The sequence below is a fragment of the Aethina tumida genome, chromosome 1, assembly GCF_024364675.1.
Source record: "Aethina tumida isolate Nest 87 chromosome 1, icAetTumi1.1, whole genome shotgun sequence".
Classification (NCBI taxonomy): domain Eukaryota; kingdom Metazoa; phylum Arthropoda; class Insecta; order Coleoptera; family Nitidulidae; genus Aethina; species Aethina tumida.
The window spans coordinates 13,857,209-13,875,764 of NC_065435.1; the positions used below are offsets into that span (position 1 = coordinate 13,857,209).

Consider the following 18,556-nt stretch of genomic DNA (forward strand, 5'->3'; position numbering starts at 1 on the left):
CATTTTATTTTATTTAATAGATAATTGTCGGATTTCAGTATAAATAAAAATCATGCTTTTTACCAGATAAAAAAGTTGAAAGCTTTTTGACGGCAGTGAAAATATTTCACCTAATATATTAAGTGCCAAAAACATTTTTTTGTTGCTTCCATGTTAATAAACTTAATAATAAGTAATTTCCTTAACGGTGTACCGACACGACCAACAAAACCCTTGTGAGGATATAAACTATATTAAAATTCATAATTCAGAAAACGTGATGCAAGTTTCCCTATAAATTTTTATTAAAACACTGTGAAAGGTCACATTTGATGGATCGTAAAAACGGAAATGTAGCACCCAACGATAACGTTTGAGTTCTAAGCTCATTTTTTTCCACCCGATATATGCAAAAAATAATTACGTTTTGGGAGGCTGAGGCAAAAACTAAAATTGAATGTGTGTGTCTAATTTTCAGTTTGTTGTAAACGTAGCGGCGGCAGTGCCGAGTCGATTGTGTTTCAGGATTTTGTGTATATTGTGCTGTAGACGAAGTATTTTACAAAGTTCATTATTCATTTAGGATGTTAATGAGAAAATCACGTCACAGTGATGATACAGAAAAACCAACTCCTCCTGCAAGATGCTGTGAGCAAAAAACAAAGAGTTGAAATGTATTGTTCATATTTATTCAGCACTTTGCGTTATTTATACAGGATAATAAATGTGATACATTAATTTTTAATATGACAAATTGATACTGTGATTTGTTAATATGTAAATAGCTTTTAATTGCTCATTAATAAAATCAAACAATATCTTTATTTATTAACAAACAATTTGATAGGTTTTTATTTATAATTAATTAAATTGTTAAAATATATTGTTTAATATGCGATGAAGTATATTTCATGCAATGACATTAAAACGAAATATGGTAAAAAACTTTTATTAATAAAACAACCAATTTTATATACATTATTTTTTTAATTTCAAATCTCAACAAAATGTTGTCTTCATAATACATAATGTTCAAAAATTAATATTTTAATAGTTTCATTATATTTCACTTATAATTCGCAATAATTTTTATTTGTTGATTATAATACATTGATTTGGTGACATAGATTCAAATGATATATTAATTTTAGATGTTTCCTCAGTATTAATTATTGTAACTAACAATTTATCATTACTTATTTCTTCTTATTTTATAATTTTTCCGTCCTTTTTGCTTCTTATTCCTTACTTGCTACTTGTTCCTTCATTCTAGTTATTTACTCCTTGAATCTTTTTTCTTTCCACATTCTTTTTTCTTTTAATTTCTTGCTTCTCTCATACTATTTTTTCTTACTTCTAGTTTCCTAATTCTTCTTTCTACCTTCTTGCTTAGTTCACAATTTTCCTGTAACTTTTTGCTTCTGTTCTTTTCCATTCTTATTCCATTTAATTTCCTGTTTCTTTCAAACTGTTTCTTGTTACTTCTTATTTCCTAGTTCTTCTTCCTTCATTCTTGGTTCTATTTCTTCTTTCTAACATTTTACTTATTTTTTCTTGCTTGTTTCTTCTTACTTATTTCCTAATTCTTCTTTCGTCCTTTTTGCTTCTTATTCCTTACCTTCTACTTCTTCCTTCTTTCTAGCTATTTGCTTCTTCGTTCTTTTTTCTTTCCTCCTTCTTATTTCATTTTACTTCTTGCTTCTTTCATACTGTGTTTTCTTACTTCTAATTTTCTAATTCTACTTTCTTCCTTCTTGCTTAGTTCATAATTTTCCTGTAACTGTTTGCTTCTGTCTCTCTCCATTCTTAATCCATTTAATTTCCTGTTTCTTTCAAACTGTTTCTTGTTACTTCTTATATTCTAGTTCTTCTTCCTTTCTTCTTGGTTCTTATTTCTTCTATCTAACATTTTACTTAGTTTTTCTTGCTTGTTTCTTCTTACTTATTTCCTAATTCTTCTTTCGTCCTTTTTGCTTCTTATTCCTTACCTTCTATTTCTTCCTTCTTTCTAGATATTTACTTCTTGGTTCTTCTTTCTTTCCTCATTCTTCTTTTATTTTACTTCTTGCTTCTCTCATACTGTTTTTTCTTACTTCTAGTTTCCTAATTCTTCTTTCTACCTTCTTGCTTAGTTCATAATTTTCCTGTAACTTTTTGCTTCTGTCTCTCTCCACTCTTATTCCATTTAACTTCATGTTTCTTTCAAACTGTTTCTTATTACATCCTATTTCCTAATTCTTCTTCCTTCCTTCTTGGTTTTTATTTCTTTTTTCTAATATTTTACTTATTCTTTCTTGCTTGTTTCTTCTTACTTATTTCCTAATTCTTCTTCCGCCCTTTTTGCTTCTTATTCCTTACCTTCTACCTCTTCCTTCTTTCTAGCTATTTACTTCTTGGTTCTTCTTTTTTTCCTCATTCTTCTTTCTCTTTATTTCTTACTTCTAATGTCCTAATTCTTCTTTCTTCCTTCTTGCTTAGTTCATAATTTTCCTCTAGCTTTTTCCTTTTTTCTTTCTCTATTCTTATCATTCTCATTTAAATTCCTGTTTCTTTCAAAATCTTTCTTGTTTCTTGTTACTGTTTCTAATTCTTCTTCCTTCTTTCTTACTTCATATTTCTTCTTTATAATATTTTACTTATTCTTTCCCACATTTTTATTTCTTTTAAGTTCTTGTTTCATTCGGTGTTTTCTTATATCTTATATCCTAATTCTTCTTTTTTCCTTCTTGCTTCTTATTTTTCACTTCCTTCTTCTTTCCTTTTCAAGCTTCATGTTTTGAACTTCACACGTATTACTTTTCTTCCCTTCCTTCTTCTTTTACATCTATTTATCTTTTTTTCTTCCTGGTTCCTTCTTCGTCCTTTCTTTTTGTTCTTATTTCCTCTTACTTTTTAAACTTTTCTTCTTGTTTCTTCCTTTCTTGTTACCTCATTCGCTACTTGTTCTTTCTTCCCTACTTTTTCTTTCTTCTTTCTTGTTACCTCATTGTTTTTTACTTCCGATGCCTTCCTTTTTCTTTCTACCTGGTCTTTTCAATCTTTTTAATTTCTTGCTTATGGCTTCTTAATTCTACTTTCTTCCACTTGCTTCTTTACATTTTACTACATTTAATAATTTGCTTCTTTCCTTTTCCATTTTGTTACTTTTTACTTCCCAGGCCATCCATTTTTCTTAAATTCCATGTCTTAATTATTAGACAAAATATTTTTTACTTCATAATAAAAGTACAAATTAAAACCAGTTTAATTATATTATTAAACGTTTGTTATAATTTGAAATGCTGTAACGTCACTTTTAGTTACATAGACGTAATTGAAATGTAAATTATAAATGTTTCTTCAATATTTATGACGGATAATAATTTATCATTTAAACGATTAAAAATTTAAATTTTAATTGCCAAATTACTTATCTACAACACGTGACGCTTGTTGAGTTCATTGCGCGAAGTGATGCAATAATGATCGGGCAGTTTTAAGTTAAATAAATAAAATTCCTGCGATAAGCGAATATAAAATAAAAAGCGATAGCAATGTAATGCTTTATGTGCAATTTAATTTGATAACGAATAAAAGCGAAGTAGAATTACGAATTGAATAAAAATTTATGATAAGAATCTAGATAAGACACGAGAATGGTTAGTGTGTTAGGCTTTGCAGGAAATGATATTCGGGTCCGGATTCATCCCACCTGTTAACCACACATCCAATTCAATAATATAAATAGTAAAGGGGAGGTCGAGGATATTTTTATACGTGTCCTTCAGTAATAGAAATAATTAAATTCACAACACGGATATTATTAATAATAATAATAAAAAGATGCAGTATCTACCATAAAAGAGACGTTGACTTTAAATATGGATGTCCATCTATTTATAATATGTTAATGTCCGAGTTCGTCGCCTGAGTGTCCATATAAGTGGGCTAATCTGCGTTGAGAAAAGCGCCGTTTGAGAATACAAAGTTCGGAATTAGCAAAAGAAAAATTGCGAGTTGTATTGTAAATGAACGTGAATGGACCAGTCTTCTGTTTAACTATGCATCGCGCGTCTCCATTCTCTATTCCAATCTCGAGAATATATACATATAAGCCTTGAGCAGTAAACACAATTAGCGTTTGTTTTCAACATTCTAATAAATCGGATTTGCACCCCTATTTTGCAGATAAATAATATGCCCTTTATATTTCGGTTATTTTTTTTTGATCTCAGTATCGCTATTATATTGTAAATTTGTTTCCAAACCTACAATATTGTCCATCGTCATTTTTTTCTGTGTCTGTCGAATTGTGTTTGAAGACGGAATAATAATTGCTTTAAGGGAATATTTCCTATAAATCGTTATGAAATTATGTATGCACAAAGTCTCTTCCCAATATCTTTGAATTTAAATTCAAAAGGGTTAGCATAATAAACATTATTTAGCTTTAAAGTCGTTTCATATTACTTTATCTAATAATCATTTTTGAGAGAGACTTACACTGTACAACTCACTTCCTTCATCTTATATCTTCTTGTTACTTTTTAGTTCTCACGCCGTATTTTCCCTTCTTCTTTCTTCTCACATTTTCATTTGTCCTTTTTTTCTTCGTCAGTGTTCTTTCTTGCTCCTCCTCCTTATTTCTTTATTCTTCTTAGTTGCCATGTCATTCATTTTCCTTATACATCCTCATGTTCCTTCTTCTTACTTTCTTCTTCTCTCTTCATTCGTTCTAGTACTTTCTTCCTTTTATCTTCTTGCTTATTGTTTCCTATTTCTTAGTTCATATATCTATTTTCTTCATTTACTGATCTTATTTTATCCTCTTTTGCTTCTTGTTTGTTTACTAATTCTTTTTTCTTGTTTCTTCCTTTTTATTCTTTCACATTATTTTTTTTTACTTCTTTTTACTGTCACTATTATCTAGTTTTTTTACTTTTCATTTCTCCTTTCTTTTTCGTATATCTTATTAATTCCTACTTCTTCCTTCTACTTTCTGTCTTCATTTCTATTTCTTCTCCATTCTCCATTCTATCTTCTCTCTTCTACTTTCTTCTTCCTCCTTTGTCCTATTTTCCTTCTTCCTTCATATTTTTTCTTTTTTACTTCTTGATTTAGGGAAATATTTTTCCTTAAATCGTTATGAAGCATAATAAACATTTTTGAGAGAGATTCACATTGTACAACTCACTTCTTCCATCTTACATCTTCTTGTTATTTCCTTTTCCTTGTTACTTCTTAGTCATCACGCCTTCCTTTTCCCTTCTTCCTTCTTCTCAGATTTTAATTTGTTTTTCTTTTTTCTTCCTCCATCATTGTTCTTCCTTGCTTCTCCTTTTTTGCTCCTTATTTCTTACTTCAGATTTGTTGCTTCTTCGTAGTTGCCATGCTTTTCATTTTCCTTGTCCCATTTTCTTTCTACTTCCTTCCTCATGTTCTTCCTACTTTCTTCTTTTCCCTTCATTCGTTCTAGTACTTTTTTCCCTCTATATTCTTGCTTATTGTTTCTTATTTCTTAGTCCATACTTATATTTTCTTCACTCATTGTTCTTTTTACCTTCTTTTTCTTCTCGTTTGTTTACTTGTTAGTTACCATGGCTTCCATTTTCCATCTTTTTTCTTGTTTCGTCCTTTTTCATTCTTCTACATTATTTCTTCTTCCTTCTTTTTTCAGTTACTATTATCTACTTTTTTTACTTTTCATTTCTCCTTCTTTTTTCATATATCTTATTAATACCTACTTTTTCCTTCTATTTTCTTTTTTCATTTATATCCCTTCTCTATGTTCATTATCCACCTTATCTTCTTTGTTCTTCCTCCTTCTTCGTCCTATTCATATTTGTTCATTTATGCTTCTTAGTTTAGAGAAATATTTTCTTAGAAACTATTTTCTTTTCTAATATAAACCCACGGATTAGAAAGGTTTAGAATGCTTCTTTTTTGTTCATGTATCATGATATGTAACTTCTTTCCTTTTTTATTCTTACTACTTATTTCCTGCTTCTTACTTTCTATTTATTATTTCTTCCAATTACTTATACTTACTTTCTTCTCCTCTATCATTTTTAAGTAAATAAATCATAAAAATTGTAGTCATTAAAATTTTCTCAATTATTGATATTAATTACAAAAAAATTGGGAAAAGTGAAAAAAATATTCACTGACTACTAGTTCAGTATAACGAGAGAAATTAATTAAATAGGAAAACAGGCAGAACACAATTTTCGTCCAAATAGTCAAAAGAATCATATTGCAAATTAATTGTTGCCATACACTGCTTTTTTACTTATTTATCAGACCATCAGATCAAAAATGGAAATAAACTAATGACATTAACTAATTGTGGTTTTATCTCTTTATAACAGACATAATTGAACATGAAATGTAAACAATAAACAGTTTCGTAGTTTCTGTGAACAAAAACAATTTCCCTATTTGCAAAACAAACAAATAAAGTTAATGACTATAAGGAACAAGAACAGTGTGTTTCTTTATAAATTCGATAGTGCTTATTGTAGTAGTTTATAATTGTCGGAGCGAATTTGAATAGACCATTATAATATCAATGATTGTCAGAAAATAAAATCTTTCTTTGGTGAGAAAAAGGGTGGAAGCGGTAGGCGGTTGAGAATAATGCACGTATATCAAGGCGGCATTCCCGATTTTGAAGTCACCATATTTAATAGAGTCATTGACAAGAAAGTCAGTGACAATGCAACCGGAGTCCCAATACATTAATCGTTAATCGGCAGACCTCGCCTGCAAAGACTGTGAACAATGGATCCATGATCTATAAAGATGGGCCGTTCTTTACCAATTTCTCAGCTACATTTACTTTGAAATGTGTGCTGAAAGGGACGTGTGACTGCGGTCGCCCCACAACCGGGCTTTCCTGGCTCTTCTCCAGAATGATAACACCTGGTCTCCATTTTTGCGAATTTTCAACTAGAACTCCTAAATAAATTACAGCTAGCCTAATTCCCCGTATCGCTTTAAATACACACAAGAAACATATTTTTTTAAATGGAAATTTCGCTCATAATAAAAAATTATTTATGACGAACACGCCTTACCAACATTTTCACACTACGTGATTCTATTGCAATAAAAGTTTACGTTTTGTAAACACACACGGACAAATAACATCCAAATATAATTTAACAATGTTTACTCTATCTATGGATGGAATGTTTTTATGTTGAGCAATTACACACTGAAATTTGATTAACAATTATAAATGTAAAAGTCTACAATATAAATACAACGAATAATTTAACATTACTGCCAAGATGGTGACTGTTGAGTCAACTTTTATAGCTTGAACAAAATTACATCGGAGCAAACAAAGATTTCTCCCTTAATGTAGTTTAAATAGCGGTCACATTGTTGTATATTTAATTACAGTTGAGGGGCGATACAAATTAATTGAAAGAGATGATAATTTCCCCGAAGAATATGAACGTGTCAAATTGCATCAATTTTCATTTACCCCTTCAAGATCTAGCGTCCCAGTGGAATACCCAGTCTGTATGTTTTACCAAATCTATATTATGCAAGATAGAAAATTTTGAATGTAGCTTTTAATTTACTTAACATGTTATTTGGGTCTTATTCATCCAGAACAAATTTCTTTACTAAAATATGAATGTTCATTTTGAATTGATAAAAATGTTCATTTAATTTCACTAATTTATTGATTTTAAATTTTTGTAGCAATATTTCAAGATGTACAAAATTATAGGTAAATAACGCACACCCCATATAAAATTTCGGAGTACTAATGTGTGGCTCTTTATAGGCTCTTGGTTAACGTGTGTTCCAAAAATGACCTTTTCATCATCAAAATCGGTTCCATTACAGTCATTTTAGTTAGGCCATCAATCTTTTTGTAAAAAAAATAATAAATCAAAAACCATTGGGTTTAGGTATAGGACATGACATGGCAATTTTATTTGCAATTACATGTAGAATTTAAAAGTCCAAACATATACTATTGTAAATAACAAAGTTGATGTCACTTCCGGTGAAATCAAAAATGAAATTTTCTCCAAAATAAATTAGAAAAGTAGTTTAAGTCAAGTTATAATTACTATAATAATTTTAAATAACTTTTCTTTCTCTATAAACTTATGTGAAATTAGTTAGCTGAATCACCCTGTATATTAAATTAATTAATATAATAAATAAAAAATTACAATTAGGCATTGAATTAAAACAAAATATTTTTTTTAGAAAACAGAATTGATTTAGGATATCTTTAATGTGCTGATTCCAAAAATTTCATCAGATCTATAACCTCTAGTTTTAGAGATACAGTCTAATAGAGATATAAAAGTAAAACCCAATCAGCCAGATATACTTACAGTCTGTAAATTTTGGTGTACCAGTGACTTAGAGAGTACCAAGATACCAATATAATGGGTACTATTTTTGAAAAAGACTTTGAAGCAGAACTGAACAATCTCATGAGATCTGAGCATCTTAAAGGAACTGAATTACTCGAATCCAGATTGAACGAAAATAATCTATTTTATTCACGTATTCTTACGCCTTCCTTTTCGTTTCTTCCTCATTCTTTCTTTCTTCTCACTTCCTACTTGCTCCTTCTTCCTATTACATCTACTTACTTTCTTCTCCTCTATCATTTTTAAGTGAATGAATCTTGGAGAGTACCAAGAAACCAATGTAATGTGTACTATTTTTGAAAAAAAGACTTTGAAGCAGAACTGAACAATCTCATGAGGCCTGAGCATCTTAAAGAAACTGAATTACTATCCAGATTGAACAAAAATAATCTATTTTATTCAGGTACAAACGTATTTTTACGTCTTCCTTTTCCTTTCTTACTCATTCTTTCTTTTTTCTCACTTCCTAGTTATGCATTCTTCATATTACTTCTACTTACTTTCTTTTCCTCTATCATTTTTAAGTAAATAAATCTTGGAGAGTACCAAGAAACCAATATAATGGGTACTATTTTTGAAAAAAAGACTGAAACAGAAGTCAACAATCTCATGAGACATGAGCATCTTAAAGCAGCTGAACTACTTGAATCCAGATTGAACAATAGATGAGTTAAATAAAGATTTGCTGCCATTTTTCTCTCATGAAAATAGCCTGGGATAGCTAAGTGATGGTTAGCTGCCGACGTAGTCTTCAGCCAGATTGTCCAAAGAGACTCCATTCTAGAAAGTAGTACAAAAGAAAATTTTTAAAATACTGGATTAAGTAAGTTTTTTTACTGGCCGTTAAAAACAGTAAAAATAATAACTGGAAAAGAACATAATTAATAAAAAAACGATAAATCTCTAAAACTAGATGTGATAGATGGAAAATGATGGTTATTTGAAATTATGTTTGTACAAACTATTTTCTTTTCTAATATAAAACCACGAATTTGAAAGTTTTAGGATGCTTCTTTTTTGTTTTTTTTCTTTTCTTTTCTTACTCATTCTTTCTTTCTTGTCACTTCCTACTTATTCCTTCTTCCAATTACTTCTACTTACTTTGTTCTTCTTTATCATTTTTAAGTAAATAAATCTTGGAGAGTACCAAGAAACCAATATAATGGGTTGAAACAGAACTGAACAATCTCATGAGACCTGCGCATCTTAAAGGAGATGAATTACTTGAATCCAGATTGAACAAAAATAATCTGATTTATTCAAGTACCAATGTTACATTTTATAGTAGATGAGTTAAAGATTTGCTGCCATTTTTCTCTCATGAAAATAGCCTGGGATAGCAAAGTGATGGTTAGCTGCCGACAGCCAGATTGTCCTAAGAAACTCCATTCTAGAAAGTAGTACTAAAGAAATACTAAACTAAATAGGTTTTTTTTACTGGCAATTCAAAACAGTAAAAATATTAACTGGAAAAGAACATAATTAATAAAAAAAACGATAAATCTTTAAAACTAGATTTGATTGATGGAATTTGATGGTTATTTTGGATTTTAAATCCAATAACGATTGATAATGGTCCAAAAAATGTCTGTCATATTTACGTATCGTCATATATTTTTTTAATTTAATTGAACAGTTTAATTTACTCTTAATTAATTGATTAAAAAATATGTACGAATACGGATTCATTAGATTTTATTAAGGCATTCGATTTTAGCCCCCAAGGCTCAAGCTTTTTGATATACGAAATTCATATATTTAAAACGGAGAGATAAAGAAGAGAAAATTAATGAGGTTCTTCTGCATAAGACACGGGAGCGTTTTTTTTTTTTTATTTGATACTGAATTATTGTTCTGTAAAGTTTTATAACGCACGCAATTTAGGGAAATATTTAAAATCCACACCCCGAAATAATAACGTATAAAAAGCCATATTTATTTATGTCTCAACGGCATCTTTTATTTTTTCTTTTAAATCTGTATATAAATAACCAAATTGTCCTGTTTTGTCTTTTAGCAAAGAAATTGTAATTTTGTCGGCTTTATTCGTGGCTGCGAAGTTTTATTAAAGTTCAAAATAAATTTAGTACACGTCAAACTTATGAAATATTTTAGAATGCGTACAAATATTTCTCATTTGTAAGTTAGACTGCGCGAGGCGATTCGGTGTCGCTTGATTAAAGAATTTTGCGCCACAAAAAAAAAGTGCAAATGAATTTTAAAGGCTTATTTTAATTTGCAAATAGGCAAGACGGACGGGTAAGCAGTGCACGTCAAATCCGTTATGTGCAACGTTCCATATTTATATAAATTAACTCAGGACAAACTTAGTTTGACACTGTGGTTTTGTATAAGGGAATGCATTATACTAATTTATGTACTGGATTGGGAAATACATAATTCGTGGAACTTTGTAATTAATAACTTTACCTACGTTTTAAAACTATGTACACCATGAGCAAACCGGATTAGATGTTTTAAAATTTAACAATTCGACTTTTTGTTGTGACTTAAGTTGTTGTAGATTATTTCCGTAGTTCAACAATGTTATACATTAGAAGCTATTGTGAATTAGTAGCCATTTGTTTAAATGGCTGTAGTAAGCACTTTGGATAGATATGCTGGACCTACGAACAAGAATAATTTAACTAAGAATTTAAGTCGTATAAATCAACCAACTTGATTTATAATTAAACCGGAATTTAAATATACTAATTACAAAATGAGACCTTTAAAAAATATATTGTGGCCTTACCTGATTTCGTCTCCTCACAACAAACAAATAAAAGTCTGGTTGGGTATTTTACACCGTTTATTTATATCATATTTTTCCATATACAGAACATACAATGGTGAAATAGTATAGTCAGCGAATATTAGATTATAGATGAACAAAAACATGAAGTTATAACCAAAACTAACCGAATAAAATCTTTTGAGGAACTATTTAACACTTATAATTCTTTTCTTTCTAAAATGCCTAAAATCTTACGCTAGAATATTTATTTGACATATCTTATAAGGCAACATACCGTATGGTCTTTCATTTTATACACTTAAAAAACCCCATACATATAGAAGATCTTTCTCTAGTGGTCAATAAATAAATTTAACACATACGAAAAAGGTGCCATTACAAAATGGTGTCACTAAAAGCATGTCTTTGGTCCGTAAAGTCGTTTGACGTGAATCATTGCATTATGGAGAAAATAATTCTGATTTATGTTTATATTTAACTGTACATAAAATACAATTTTGCTAGAGGACTAATTGATTGAATTGTATTTGAAAATTGATTATGCAAAAACGTATATAAATTTATAAACGTGCACTAAAAGTATATTTGCAATTCAAATTATTTTTGTTTAACTCTACAATTTTACTATAGGTAGAGACACTCATTTTGCAACAACCATAAACATTTATATATTTTCATAATTTTATATACACATGAATTTATAGAAACAATAGGAATGGCAAATTAATTCGGTATAATTACCAACTTTATATTACTCTAAAAAATATATTTCCTATTAAAACTACAATAAATGTAACATACAACATTTTTTCAATAACAAATGAACTTAGTACTAATATTAAACAGTAAAATAGCCCCATTAATTTAATATTGCCAACGATACAACAAGAAATTTAGTTTTATTAAATTTATACAGTGTAGCCAACGGTCATGCACGTTGGAGGATTGTATCCAGTCTCACAAATGCATTTCGTTGGCAAAAAATTCTGGATAGCAGTCCTATTTGTCTGGCGTGAAAGTTCTTTAGTTCCCTCCCTGTTCGCGTTACCCTTAAGCACTCAGTATAAAATTCTAGCGAATAAAGCAGAGCAAACTGGACAAGTCAGCTTGTTATCATCAATGGGTTTAAATATATCACGGGAATCGCTGTGAGTTAATTAGATATGTTTATACCAATATATTTTTTCTATAATATTATACATATTTGATAATTTTGATGCATAAAGTTTAATATATGAGATTGGACGATTTGAACTAATAATTAATAATTTATATTTGTACTGGTAATTTTTTGGTGAAGTTTTAGAAATATACAAAATACCTAAGGCTAAAATAATTGAATGTTTTACTACGAGGATTGTATGATAAGTAACTAGCTTAGGCCAAATTTGACCACTGTTATTTTTTCTAAACATAACCTTTAAAACTATTAAATTTCTGCATAATTTTTATATTTTGAAAAGTGGAAAAAAATTAATATTCATATATGTTTTAGAAAAAGATAACAAATCATCAGATTAAAATAGATTCTATATTCGTCAACCATAAGAATGTAAATGTGGTTAGGTTAGGTGTGGTTATGATAGGTTAGGTTATTTTAAGTTAGGTTAGGTTAGGTTAGCATATCAACCTTTTTAATGAAGATAGTCCTAGTCGATCAAATGGGGTTACTTCTTAAAAAAAATCTACGAAATCCTAATAACCGACAGAAGAGTAATTGCTGAAACTGTAGGCATTTCAGTTGCAGAGCATCTTAACAACTCATTTCATAAACATATAAGCATGTCAACTTCAAAAAATGTTGGGTTAGGTGAGGTTATGTTAGATTATATTAGGTTACGTTTGGTTAGGTTAGGTTAGCTTATCACCCTTTTTAATGAAGATAATCCTAGTTGTCCAAATGTTACTTGAAAAAAAAAAAAAAATCTAGGAAATCATGTTAAACGAGGGTAGAAATGCATGAAATTACTGAAACTGTAGGCATCTCAGTTGAACGGTTATACAGCACCTTAACAACTTATTTGATTGACAATAAACACATAAGTATGTCAACTTCAAAAAATGTCTGAACTACTGCGGCATTCACGATACTCGCCTGATTTAGCACTCATTATTTCTTAATATTAGCTCTAATAATGAGGTCCTTGCTGGAAGGTTGGAAAAATCTTATTTTTTGAGGAAAATGCTAAAGATTGAATTAAGTGTTTCAATCAGAAAGCTGATTTTGTAGGCCAAATATGGCCACTGTCATTTTTCCTAAACAAAACTGACAAATTTCTGCATAATTTTTATATTTTGAACAGTGGAAAAAAATGAATATTGGTAGATGTTTTAGAAAAAGAAGACAAATCAGTCAGATTAAAAGAGATTCTATATTTCTCAACAATAAGAATGTAAATGTGGTTAGGTTAGGTTAGGTGAGGTTATGTTAGGTCAGATTAGGTTAGATTAGAGTAGGTTAGAGTAGGTTATGTTAGGTTAGATTAGATTAGATTAGCGTATCAACCGTTTTGATGAAGATGGTCGTCCAAACAGGGTTACTTCTTAAAAAAAAATCTACGAAATCGTGATAAATTACCGAAGGGTAGAAATGTATGAAATTACTGAAACTGTAGGCATCTCAGCTGAACGATTATAGAGCATCTTAACAACTCATTAGATTGACAATAAATGTCTGAATTACTGCGGCAACCACTATACTCGCACTCATTATTTCTCAATATTAGCTCTAATAATGATACCCTTACTGAAAAACTGGAAAAATCTTATTTTTTAGAGGAAAATTCAAAAGATTAAGTTAAGTGTTTCGACCTGAAAGCAGATTTGGTAGAAAATAAAATAAAATTTACCCCGTTTTTTGTTAAAGCTAGGTACTTAGCATACATTCCTTATATGTATAACAGTTAGACCTTTAAATACATACATAGACACAACATAGAATGTTGCTGCTCCTGCTGAAATCGAGAAATTTTTTATCCTAAAAAACCAACAATAAAAACTAGAAATATGTAGTTAGACTTAATTATTGACCACACAGACCATAACAAGGAAATTTCAACAAAACAAAACTACCACGAACGTAGAAGATACAAGAACCGAGGAATGTTATTGTCCTTAAATCTTTAAAAAACCATAAGATGTCATATCCTGAACAATATAATGGGAACGGTCAACAATTTTAGGGCCGAAAACGAATAACGCGTCACTCCGGCGTCGACCGCGACCGAATTATCCCTGTCGCTCGTACGTGTGGTCGTGTGGGAGCCCCGTCCTCTTTCCAAAACACTGTTCGACATGTCGTCGTCCCGTTCGGCGGAACCCTGCTGTTCGTTGTAGTCCTCTTCGTCGATCGCGATTGCGTAACCTCTGGTCGGGCCCGGTATTTCTAAGTCAAAACGTTTAGAACCGGTCGGATGGGGGTGGTGAGTTCGGTACTTACCGTAAACTCGGATGCTGCTCTCGACCTCGCCCAAGGAGTTCTTGGCGATGCACCTGTAGGAACCGGAATCGTCTCGTTGTAGATTTCGTATTGTTAACGTCATTTTTACCTCGAACGCCGATTTGCTGATCTCCTTCACTTCGTACTTCTGGCTGGATATTACCATTTCACCTAAGATTGGGTACAAAGGATTATTTAGTTGAAAATGGAGATGAGTGTTCATGATATGTTTGTCAAAGAAGTTTTGCTTCTCCTCTTACATCTGAAGATAATTAATATTTCTTGAAATGGAAGAGAATACGCAGTGACAAACAATAGATCACATAGACTCGGTGGTCAATTTTAGGTAATAGAGATATATTGCATCATTTTCTTAAATTAATAATGCCTTGACTATGATCCAATGAGGTAGTCTATTCTATACCTTCTTTAGTTGAAAGATTCGCCACATTTGGTGGAGGAAGAACTGAGGTATATAATGTTCACACGTGTTCAATTGGAGATAAACCCAGAGATAATGCTGGCCACATTACATAGAAATGTTGGAAACACTTCAAACCAACCCTTACAATTTGAGGTTGGGCATTATACTGTTAGAGAACTGAATTTTGAGGGCTTCAGGGATGAACCAGCTAATGAGCTTCCACAATTTTTTCGATGTATTAATGGGAGGTCAAATTGCCTCTAATAAAAAATATAGGTGACCAATCAGTGATCCCAGCTTTTTCCTTGATATCTTGTGATATAAGTCAAACAAAATCAGAACCCAATGAAGATATTTTCTTCTACTTTCTAAAGCTATCGTTCTCTACATCACTCTAGTCTTTGATCACCAAGGGACAATGTAAGAAGAAGCACAACCAATGTTTTTTTTACGGTAGACAATTCCCAGGAAGTCTATCTTCTACTATAAATCAGCTCGATGTCTTCCTGAATCTTTAGGACGTCGTTCACAACCTTATCTAGCAATTCCAGACAGTGCTTCGATTCCAATTGATTCGATTAGCAATTTCCACTCTTTTGAGCCAATAACAAAAGTTCACTAATAATTTTTTGTCTTCATATTAAATTTTGTTAAAATTGGACCACAGAATTTATGTGTTTTGGTTTCTAGGTCACTGAGTAGGAATAAAATGAATTATAAAGTAATGATTACATAGTATTTTATTACAACTACTAAATGGGTCATAATAAAATAGGTTTTGTGACACCTCATCCTTTTATTCAAAGATGCAACATTAACGTAATTCCCAATTTTCTTTGGTAAATCCGTCGCCGCCGAAACAGTATCTGTATACGAAAAGTAGAGTTGAAATAAGGAAATGTTAAAATAAAATACAACATAAACTAACATTTGACTATATCTTTAACAAGATATGTTACAATACTTTGTAAACTTTACGATAGAATGCGAAATGTATAAAGTTTGTGGTCGTAGTATTGGCGTATTATTTGATGGTTACGCGTAAACTTTTTATATAAATCTTCGAAACAATATGTTTTATTAAAATCATCAGGGAATCGTATAAACTATTCGTGTGCATTTAAAAATACCACATTGTCCCACGTATAACTGCAAATGGAAAACTTAACTTTACAGTCGTTATATATTTCCTCCTGACTTGCTTCCTATTCTGTTTTACGCGTCAATGATATAAACCCGTGTCAATGATATAAACCTTTACGAGCAATACAACAATAGTGAATTTCGGCAAAAGTCACAGCAAATTATTTCCCTTCAATAGGATTTATAAAATTTACGTCCCTTATTATTATCCTCCTAACGTCACATTCAAGTACCAAATTATAATGTGATAAACGCACAACACTGTGCGTACATATTTAAATTTACGAAAGATTATTCACATAACAAAGGGAGGACTTTAAATAAATTTATTTAAATTATCATAAATATTAAAGGGAATGAATCAGCCGGCAAGTTGATAAATGATTACAAAAAGAAATTTATAAAGCCTGTCAAGAAAATGTAGCGAAAGATCAATTACTTTTAGTGATTGGCCTGATGGGTTAAAATGACTAAAATCCTTCATATCAAAAACCATGAGATGAGACGTGACACATTAAGAATTAACGGGATAACATAATAGAATTAAGCAGGAAATTCAGAACGACGCTTCTGTACTCCCCAATATGCTAAACCCGAGTGGTTGACCCAATTCAATCTTTGTTCTATAATTGTGCCATTACTTCCCAAGATTTTCAATATAAAAATTTTGAAATTTTCGACAGGTGACAACTTAAAATGGAAGCCGGAATACTTTTAAGTATTTAAGCTTTTTGTCTGAGCCTATGATCTCTTAAATCACTAATGGTTGCAAAATCATTTTAATATTTTGCATTTTAACGTAAAATAACACTTTTAAAAAAGTTTTTTATATGGTATAATCATTTATTGAAAATTAGATAAATTTATTCTATGCATTTAATATTAATAAATAATATTTGTCTTGAAATAAAAAGAAATGCAAATTAATTTGAATTAAAAATACATCTGCAATTGTTACATAATTTTTAATTTTTACATAGAGAAAGAAATCTGAATCTCTCGTTTTAAAATGTTTTATCGTTAAATATACTTTTAACTTTTTTATGTAGTGTATATATAATTTAAAAAACGATATTGGTATGAAATATTGAAAATGAATTAAATTCATTGTATGTAATTAATACCAATAATTAATAATTGTCCTGAAATAGATAAAACTATAAATTAATTTAAATTAAAAAAAAAAACATCTAAAATTGTTATATAATTTAATAAACAAGTAATTAAAAAAATATATTAACAAAACCATGACGTATAATTTATTTTTTACATAGAAAAAGGAAAGAGCCTATGGTCTCCTAAATCTCTAATGGTGGCAAAATCGTTTCAATATTTTGTGTATTATCGTAAAATAATACTAAATAATAACAAAAGTTTTTTATGTAGTGAAATAAATTAATATAAAAAATGATATTGGTATGAAATATAATATCCTCAATTGTTACATAATTTAAAAAACAAGTAATTAGAAAAACCATGAAGTGTAATTTAATTTTTATATAGAAACAGAAAAGAAGTTATGGTCTCCTGAATCTCTAATGGTGGCAAAATCAATTTAAAATTTTATGTTTTATCATAAAATAATAAATAAAATAAAAATTTAATTTTTATATAGAAACAGAAAAGAACTTATGGTAAAAAAAACATCTACAATTGTTATATAATTTAAAAAACAAGTAATTAAAAAAGTATATTAACAAAACCATGAAGTGTAATTTAATTTTTAATAATTATTAAAGTAAAAAAAACATCCTCAATTGTTACATAATTTAAAAAAACAAGTAATTAAAAAAGTATATTAACAAAACCATGAAGTGTAATTTAATTTTTATATAGAAACAGAAAAGAAGTTATGGTCTCTTGGATCTCTAATGGTGGCAAAATCAATTTAAAATTTTGTGTTTTATCATAAAATAATAAATAAAATAAAAATTTAATTTTTATATAGAACAGAAAAGAACTTATGGTCTCCTGAATCTCTAATGGTGGCAAAATCAATTTAAAATTTAATGTTTTATTATAAAATAGTACTTTTAGCAAAAGTTTTTTATGTAGTGTAATATAAAAATTGATTTTGGTATGAAATATTAAAAATGAATTGTCTTTAAATAAATAAAAATGTAAATTAATATAAATTAAAAAAAATATCTACAATTGTTACGTAATTTAAAACACATGTAATTAAAAAAATATATTAACAATACCATGAAGTGTAATTTATCTTTTACATAGAAAAAGGAAAGATCCTATAGTCTTCTGAATCTCTAATGGTGGCAAAATCAATTTAATATTTTGTATTTTATCGTAAAATATATTTTTAACAAAAGTTTTTTATGTAGTGTAATCAATATAAAAATTGATTTTGGTACAATATATTGAAAATGAATTAGATTCACTGTATGTAATTAATGCTAATAAAAAATAAT

The 18,556-nt window shown here is 29.4% G+C and overlaps 1 protein-coding gene across 1 annotated transcript in view; it reads right to left on the minus strand.

Annotated features, from left to right (window-relative positions):
- Positions 1-11,200: 11,200 nt before the first annotated feature.
- Positions 11,201-18,556, minus strand: part of LOC109609532 (lachesin-like) — a gene marked incomplete at its 5' end in the record, with an annotated part of 106,603 nt that continues 99,247 nt past the window's right edge. Inside the window, 3 exons of the mRNA XM_049961825.1 lie at positions 11,201-12,876; positions 14,269-14,509; positions 14,564-14,734. Of these exons, the coding sequence (XP_049817782.1) occupies positions 12,810-12,876; positions 14,269-14,509; positions 14,564-14,734 (479 nt within the window). The remainder of the gene's footprint in view (positions 12,877-14,268; positions 14,510-14,563; positions 14,735-18,556) is intronic.